General features: G+C 47.3%; 1 protein-coding gene across 2 annotated transcripts in view; it reads left to right on the forward strand.

Moving 5' to 3' along the window:
• LOC119389949 (merlin) overlaps nt 1–8996 on the forward strand; it is a 52137-nt gene extending 43141 nt beyond the window's left edge. For both annotated transcript variants that reach the window (XM_037657409.2, XM_037657408.2), the window contains exon 16: nt 8878–8996. In XM_037657409.2, coding sequence (XP_037513337.1) covers nt 8878–8928 — 51 coding nt within the window. In that variant the 3' untranslated portion in view covers nt 8929–8996. The remainder of the gene's footprint in view (nt 1–8877) is intronic.
• The last annotated feature ends 219 nt before the right edge of the window (nt 8997–9215 follow it).

Genomic DNA, 9215 nt, shown 5'->3' on the forward strand with positions numbered 1-9215 from the left:
CTGTTTGTTTATTCAGTCAACAAATGAACAGTGTTTGTCGAAAGTTTCAAAGCCGCAGTGCGTGTGTATGAGCCTGTCATCATTCCGTGGGGTACCTCCGCGAAACTTTAGTTGTCCAAAAAAATCGGTGATCAAAAAAAAGGACAGAGCCCCCTCACAATCCGGGCACCAGGAGCATCAGGTGCCCTGTGAAAAAGCTCGATGAATCTTGGTTGTGGAACGATTTCGGGATTTTTGAACTAAAGTAGCACATGGAAAACAAATTGTGTATCAGCTGCAGGTGCATTATACTAAGTTTTAAAAACTGAACACAGAGTACACCTGTGTGATGCCCTCGCAGAACTCCTGCAACCTTCTGTGGGCCTTCATTATGTCCTTGCTTTATTTATCTTCATCATGGAAATTTTCGCCTTGGTTTCGTTTGTAAAAGTGTGCATGGTGCATTGTATCGCAATATGGTTTTTACACAGGGTTTAAAACCACAACCCTAGTTGCCTGTATACTGCTGTTATTGTCCTTTCTTTCATTGTATCGTATCTTAAAGCAGTGTGCTGCACTCACTCAGAATATTCTGCGCATCTCAGGAATATTGCGGCCAGAAAGAAATGGGACTTTGTACATTTAGTACCCTTTCACACACACACACAGGGAACTCCACTATGGAATTTCATCATTGCTAATGATGCCTCTACTATGTCTTCGTTTGGAGACCAAGCTCTGAGTCACCCTACAATATATGCGCTGCATGTTTGTCTATCCTTTGCAGCTGCATTATTACTGCGAGACAGCAAGACTGCGATGTGGCGAGCACGCCAATGTTTGCACACACACAGCTGTGCATTTTTTTTTTTATTGTTGCTGTAAACCATTCGTATGCTGCATCCATCTGTGTTGCAACTGCATACCTGATCCTTCTCTCTCTCTCTCTCACTCACTTTATCATATTTTTGCAATGTCCCCATTTCCTGTCACACCCATCATATGATACTGGCTCTTTAGCGCTTTGTCTGTCTGGGTAGCTGTTCCTGTGCTTCCCATCGGGTGCGGTTGCATTTTTTAGGGCATAATCCTTTGTTTTGTGGTGGACAATGTGCTTCTTGTTAGTTTAACATGTGCTAATTTTGACACAATGAGAGAGCGAGTAAACGAGCCAAGGCTAAGTCGTGTTGAAAAAGGATTGGTTCTGCTTATAAGGCTAGTGGCATTTGCAATTCTTCATGTGGTTTCATGTTGTTGAGGAGGCACACATCACGTCCATGGCAAGGCGCGTAGTATGCGTTTTTTTTTTTTTTATGCCAGATTGCGGGCATTGAAGAAGGACAATTTTATTCATTAAGACATGTAAATTAGTTAAATTAGATTTTAAGGATTTTTAAGGAGCACGAAAAGGCAGAAAACTACATCCCCAAAGGGGCATGTAGATTGGAATGACGAGCCTCTTGCGTTAACGTAGAGTGGCACCAGAGGTTGAACATCCGGTTGAAACCTGACGTAGCTCAGCATAACCGAATCGTGCTGTGTCATGAGCCACGTGACGGCCGATCCGCAGAGTGCATCCCCGATTTGGTCTTTTAAAGGGGTCATGAAGCACCCCTTGGGCTGATTGAAAAAACACATCCTGCGGAAAGCTGACACGGCTATGAACTGCTCTGCCAAATATTACAGTCGTGCGCGCCGCGTAATGGCCACAAGCGGAGCGCGAAGTTGCCGTTTCCCCAGGCACCCTCTTTTCAAACAGAGGCCGGTTCTCACTCTCGTCGGTGGGCGGGTCGTCTGTCCGCTGTACGTCGCAAGAGACATAGCATGCTTATTGGCCGATAGCCGACGTAAATCGAGAGCGGCGTTCGGATCAGATGCGCTTCTTGCCGCGGGGTGCCGCCACTTGCCGGCGCCGCACTCCTCAGTACACGGTAGCCGCACTCGCGCAAGCGAATCACAGCGGGAGAGCGATCGCGTTTCATGACGCGCGCTGGCGTAACTTCTTTCCCCCATGCCATCCCTCCCTGTCTAGCTTCCAGTGCGCTCGCCGGCACGAGAAAAGAGAGAAAGCGCTGGGAGCGTGCGCCAAACCCCTGTAACTCCGCTGATTCTTGACGGATTCGAGAAATTTTTGCGGCAATCGATTCGGGAGGCAGTACACTCCGATACTGAGGCCATTAGATCATTACTTGGAAAAGTGGTTCATGACCCCTTTAAAAAGCACTACCTTTAAAAAAATGCACTATCATTATGTCAGGGGAATGGGATGCAGGCGTCGCACCGCGATGGTGATGCACGAAATGACGCCTTCAGTGTCGTGAAAACGCGCTGCCGGAGCTTATCGCGGAGGCCACGCTAGAGGCCCAGGAGTTCGAATCGAGCCGTCGGAACATTTGTATTTATGTTTATTTCTTTGTTTACTTACAAACTCCCACGTCACCTCCGCCATCCTTTCCGTCCAGGCTTCTGATCGACTCCGTGGACGATTTCTCCTAGCTGACAGGTCATATTGCTGACGCAGCGTCCGTAACGGCGTTGCATACGCGTCACGCTTCGCACAGAGCGCGTGCGCAGAACTTCAGCTCGTGCGCACTATGCGAAACGAAGCTTTCGTACGTCCGCAGTGCCGTTACGAACAGTACGTACGGAATACTAAAACATTGCTTTAATTGTGATGCCGTAAAAAGGCGTGGTGCAGGTGTAAGGCACCGTGGCGACAGGCCTATCTGAAGCGTACACGCCCGTCTCAAGAAAGAGAGAGGGGGGAAAAGGGGGAGGGGCGTGGTACCCACTCATTACCGGCCGACTGCGCTTTCTTTTTTTTTTTTTTTTTTTTTCCTGCACCTCGCCCTACGAGTATCGACACACACTCGCGCACACCTGACCGCTCGTTTCGGCGACTTCGTAAAGTGGAATCCAGAATAACGTGTGTCTCCTTAGCGCAGCACCTTGAAGGCTGCGACGCGCACTGAATTACGACGAGGTTGAATTAAATACGGGCGTGCTAAAATTAGCGCTGTCTCCCTTGGCAGGTGGTTGGCAATCGACGTATACGTCGCGGACGCGTTCTTACGTCCTGCTGCCTTTTTGGGATTGCCGCGTTGCACATGCGCTGAGACTAATCTCAGCGCGTGCCTGAGTACAGTGTGACTTCATGCAGAAGTTGACGCAAGGAAACCCCCAGCGTCAGCTTGGTTTCACCCCCCCCCCCCCTTGTCCGGGGCGTTTGATTTCGTTTTGCTGCGTATGTCGCGATGTTATCGCTTGTTGCCTCCACTCTATGGCACATAAGGGCAATTAATATGTACACCGACCACGAATGTTCACATAAAAGCAACTTGCTTTTATGTCAACATTCGTGGCCGCGGTGTACATTTTATTGTCTTCATGTCTTTTTTCCGGCCAGACGGGTTTCCGCCCGACTCTCGACTTCGTATGGCACGTACCCACGAGGAAGTATTGGCTTAGGTTCAGATTTGAAGCATAATGATATACCAACCATCTCGCTATCATAATGGAGTTTATTACCAAGATTAAAGTGATGATATTAATACAAGGTGTTGAATAATATTTGAAGGTGTTCACGCCAATACTTGAAGAAGCTTGCGAATAACAAAAAAAAAATAACTATTGCGGCTGACAGGACCTTCTTGTCTTTTTTCTAATGGGGCTCTCCGAACGTACATCGCATGGCAGTATAGCGGCCATCTCTGAAACAAGTGATAGCTTTCCGTCGCTGCAGTAACAGTGACTGGTCTTTGGGTTGCACGACAAGCCGTCAAATTCGCAAAGACGACAGTCTGCGATTGTCACAACACGCTGAATGATAACACATTACCTCTTATGAAGTTATAAGCTTGTGTCAGGTTCGGCAGTCTTGTGAACGTGGATCATGGTTTCGTGACAGACGCATGAGAAATGTTGAAATAGCGGCCTTTTCGTTTCCGCTTTCATCACCTATCCACACAACACAGGTGTCCTTCATTTATGCAGTCATCCATCCATCCGTCCGTCCGTCCGTCCTCCCGCGTCGAGCGGCAGTCTTTGGCGGGAAGCGTTTCCTAACTTGCCCGTGTACTAATGAATATTACGCTGTTGTTGAATCATGCTTTTCTAATCACGTGAGCGTGCGTACGAAGGCTCCCTGTTTACTTCACGCGGTGCAGCTTTCACGCGTACCATTAGGAGTATTCGGAAAGTTCTCTAAACTTTTCATTTGATATGTTGCGTATCTCATCGCGGGACGGAGCTTTAGGACATGCAGAAAGCGCGGTTTCGTCTTATCCCTCCGTTGCACGTTTGGATGCTGGGTTGGGTTTGGGCCATATAGGTCGGCAAAAAATTTGGAGCTCACTCGGACTCAGACTCACGGAATTTTTTCCTCAGCTAGACTCAAACGCGCCAAAATATTACTCCCTCGGATTCACTCAGGCTCAGAGTCACGGCTGAGTCGACTCATGCGTTTGCCGACCTATGGGTTTGGCTGCAACTTGGCGTGTAGCCGCAGTGCCAGTTCGCAGAGATTTTATTGCGATAGCAATTATATGGACAGTCTCGGCTGAATTTTGCCGTCGCCGTCATGCACCGTATATGTATAAGTATGTATATATATAAAAAAGCCACAAAGAAAAGTAATTCAGAAAAATGCTTCCGGAGCGCGGAATCGAACCAGGGACCTCTTGCTCCGCAGCGAGCGGCGCTAACCGCTACGCCACGAAACGCAGATCCTCCACGTAGCTAACGGCGAGCATTATATACACACCCTTTACCGCTGGACGGACTCGGAGACGGCCGGCGCTTATAAGCGTTTCTTTATTACCAGCGAGATGGCGCTAGGAGCACGACGGGCGCATTTAAAAGTCGTCGGCGAGCTCGCTCGCTTCTTATTGCGCAGGGAGAACCTTGCCCTTCCGCTGTCTGCTCGCGCGGTTTTCTGGCGGTGAGGGGAAGAGGGTTGGTTTAAGCTTTCACCGTGGTGTCCGCGCTCATGTTACGGAGCCTACGAAAGTCACTCGAGCTGAAGGGACGCCGCTAAACGAACAAACAGACGATGAGCGCGAACTATCAAGTGTCACAGCTCGACACTTGAAGCACGCTAGTTTGCTTCGCTGCTTCGGCCGCCTTTGCAACAGGAGCGCTGTTCCAACTGAGAGTATCCATTGGCGAGCCTCACTTCGTATAGCATTAGTTTCTTGCTATCGCATTCATTGCTTCGCCCTTGCGGCGAAACTGTGACTTTTTTACTCCGTCACCGCTGTCTATTCGTCATGTATGTTTATTATAAGTTTATAAAGCAGCGTTCTTGCATAATACATGTACCAAGGCAGCGCACAATACACTGGCAAAGCTGTCAGTGCAGCTACAAAGCATCATCTCAAATATGTAGCGATTGTCCTATATGCCGTCTGCGGAGCTCGAGCACATAATGTACCGCACACTGGGCGCGATGACTTTGGTGCGCGCGTCTTCACTGGTGGCAAGCGCGTCTTTCTGGCAGCAAATTGTGTGCAGTAGGTAGCACGCACATCGCGTTAGCAGCAACGTGATTTGTCACCCATTGTTAAGAGCTGTCGCACCAGGTGCCGCCATCTGTTCAGGCGGAGAACTCGCCAGGCTCTCAAGTCGGGTTCTGTTCGATTGCGTTGTCATCTATTGTCAGTAGCTGTATCGCCAGGTGTCGCCACTTGCTCGGCTCGGGTGACGACGCTTCGCGTATCCCAAGTGGAGAAGCACGTGTCCGCTGCAAGAGAAATCGCGAGGAGTACTCAACGCGTCGAAATGAAATGCCCGCCCAACAAGAGCCAGGGGCGGTGCCAGCGGGGGACACGGGGGGACGAGGCGCTCCCCTTCCCTCCCTCTCTTTTCCCAAGCGCCGGAGCATAATGATAGCACACAACGACAAGTCACTACGACTTAAAATGTATCAAAATTAAACGACTGGTGAAGAAGCGCGTACAAGTGACTGCGCGATTCACTCGCGTTATTCTCTCATCAAAATTTTCCAGGCGTTATCGGGGGAGGGAGGAAAGGAGGAAGGGCGCAACTGATCGGCTGTTTCTTTTTCTGCAAACTGTAATTATGTGTGTGGAGGAAGAAAATGTACAACGAATGTTACGTTGTGTTGTCGAATTTTATTTTCTTTGTGTGATTAAAGCATATTTTTACATTACGCTATGATTTCATTGACGAAATAGAATAATAGTTTCTAATGAAATAAGCTCTATTCAGTCATTTAATAATTGAATCTTGGGAGAAACACTTTCTACAAGCTGCATAGAGCATTTTTTTTTTTAAAGTTCCATATCACTTGGTTGGCGGCATTTATTATTGTTATTTTCATTCCGATTAGAACGGGCTGTTTCATAACTGTAAAGCTTACTTTCCTGCGATACAGTTTTGCCCAGCTAATGGAGGCATACTCATTTCTGCAAACAGCGCTTACAATTGCACAGTTTGCTTGCACTGTGACGTGGAAAAATCTATATTTGGCTCTCGTGATATAAACGTGCACAAAGGACGAGCACAAGCATGCGCAACTTGAATAAATTTCGTCGTTATTTGCATTGACGTCATTGTGGCCGCCATGTTTGTGTACCAGCACGAAGGTCGAGAATCTGCGTGAGCACGAAACATGGCAGGTGCGTCTTGCGTACGGCAACAAATCGATGACCTGCTGAGACAAAAATACAACAGCCACCGTCAAGCAGTGCAAATTAGCTAGGAGCGCGTTGATGCTATTGTGCACTGACGTCACTGTGGCCGCCATGTTTGTGTACTAGCGCAGTGAGAAGCTGCCTCCATGACGTCAGGTGCAATCCATCTATGGATGAAGTGTTTTTGTCGGTATCCAACGTATGCGTTTGTGACTCATAGTCACTACTTCGCGGGAATTGGCTAAGAAATGGGTTCCAATATATATAATGAAAAGTGAAAAATTCTGGACTGGGTGACTGCGATGTTTTTGTACTGGCGCAGTGAGAAGCTGCTTCCATGACGTCAGACACAATCCATCTGTGAATGAACGGTTATTCTCGGTATCCAACGTATACATGTGTGACTCACACCCACCACTTCTTGGGATTTGCCAAGAAATGGATGTATTATTCCAGTATATATATACACCGGGTGTCCCAGCTATCTTTAGCCAAGGGTTAAAAAATACAGTGAGTGAAATCAGTTGCAGATTACTTAGTCACCTTGCGCACTACAGACAATCTTTTGTTTGGTAATTAACTAATTTGTTGATTAGTATTATTTTACTAAATTGCTAAATATTGACTTTAGGCAAGACATGCGACTTGCAAAGTTCGAGAGGGTCTTCAGAAACCCCAATTGCATTATTTGCGATAAAGCAAGTCTCACGTATACCATTTCTTTTTTTCAAGCTGCAAAGAACGCCCGCGAAATACAAAAAGAACCACGTGACTAGCGCATTCGCGCGCAGCGAAAATGCTGCCCTCAGCCGTGGTTTGAGCGAACGAAATCAGCTGCGGCCAGGACCCGCCGGCTCCGTTGCATCGGTAGGCCGATAAGGGCGGCGCTCCGGAATAATCTTGTCCACTTGGAGTTCCTTAAAGGGACACTAAAGGCAAATAACAATTTATGTCAGAATGAAAGCTGAATGTATGACAAGGTCTATAACAGCAATGTTGTCAACAGCAGTGCCCTACTTACCGAGAAATTAAGCTAAATGTATCACACGACGTGCGCCACGAGCGGGACATTTTGGAAGTGATCCCGATGACGTGAGAGCGTCCGACTACAATAAATCACTAGTAATCAATCTAGCTGCAATAAAAAAAGAACCTTCCGTGCATCAAGAGGCGTAATAAGATGCCGCTTGTTCATTTCTGTTTGGTTCATGGATAAAAGGATCTCATTGGCGTTGCCATGGAGAACGGCGCGCGTGGTTCAAAGGTTCCGATTTCGCCGAACTGCGCTTCGCCCGGCGCCCGGCTTCGCTCACGCGGTCGCGTCTCAGTGGTACTTTCGGTATCGCGCACTGCCGCGTGTGTTTTGCACGCTCGTTAAAGTCGCTAAATGCCGCATGCATGTGATGTTGCCGGATGCCCGAATGGTGCACGCCGCCAGTGCACGCCGCCGCGCAGTAAAGGCGGGCAACGTTGGGCACGGCAACAGTGACACCAGAAAGACCGCTTTCAGGCGGGTGATTTGAAGTGCGCTAACGCGATGCGGACCACTAAAACGTGATTTTATGTCAAAATAAGCACTTCCTTTGCACGAAAGTAGCACTGCAAGGTTTCTGGACCGCTATTTCAACAATCAACGTCCCCGGAGCATAATCGTCATCAACATCATCGTTTTACGTTTCCGGCGCCGTGTGCATTTCGTTACATGGTGTTGGAACGTTACAATAGTGTTGATTCATACTCTGCGAGTAATAGTAGTTACAAATTTATGATGATTTCTACTTTCTGTAATCGGTTTACGTCCACTTAGCCGTGAAGTTTTACCGGTACGCAAGAAATGTGTTAGCGCATGAAATTTTGTTGTTTTGTTCTTCAATGAATGTTATATAATATAGTGTTGTTATTATTTTTTGAAAAACCATTGTCAGAAACGTGTAGGAGAGCGGGGACCTTCGTCAGGCAAGCACACCTGTACTTCTTGAAACTTTCGAGCAAATAAACTGCACAATCAATCGATCATCCAATCAATAAATTAATCAACAACTTCAAATCACGCATCTTCCATGTGAACTCCTCATTTCTCTCTTGTTTTTGCAGTCCCTCGTGCCCCTCATAACGAAATTGTTGTTGTTGTTGTTGTTGTTGTTGTTGTTGTTGTTGTTGTTGCTGTTGTTGTTGTTGAAGAAGAATACTGACCGAAATGTTGACACCTTGTTGAGAGTCTTCTTGTTTTTGTTTTCTTTCGCAGACGAAGTCGGGCTCCACGAAAGCCAGGGTCGCCTTCTTCGAGGAGTTATGATAACTACTTAATTCTTGTTGCCTGGAAACGGTGTGTTTATATATGTACGTTTTGTTTTATATGTGCGCAGGCTATTGACTCGCATTGTTTGTTTATCGAGCAGTGCGCCTTTTAAAGAAGAACAAGATACTAGAGGAACAGAGGAAAATCTAGAAGTGTATACCGTCCCTATTTCACTAGATAGAAAAAAAAAAGCAAACAGTGCAGCTGGCTGCGCTGTTCCGCTTTTTTTTAAATACTTTCTCTATCGCTTTCTGTCGTCTCGTCCCGTCCACGTGTGCAAACAA

The sequence above is a fragment of the Rhipicephalus sanguineus genome, chromosome 4 (genome assembly GCF_013339695.2).
Source record: "Rhipicephalus sanguineus isolate Rsan-2018 chromosome 4, BIME_Rsan_1.4, whole genome shotgun sequence".
Taxonomy (NCBI): domain Eukaryota; kingdom Metazoa; phylum Arthropoda; class Arachnida; order Ixodida; family Ixodidae; genus Rhipicephalus; species Rhipicephalus sanguineus.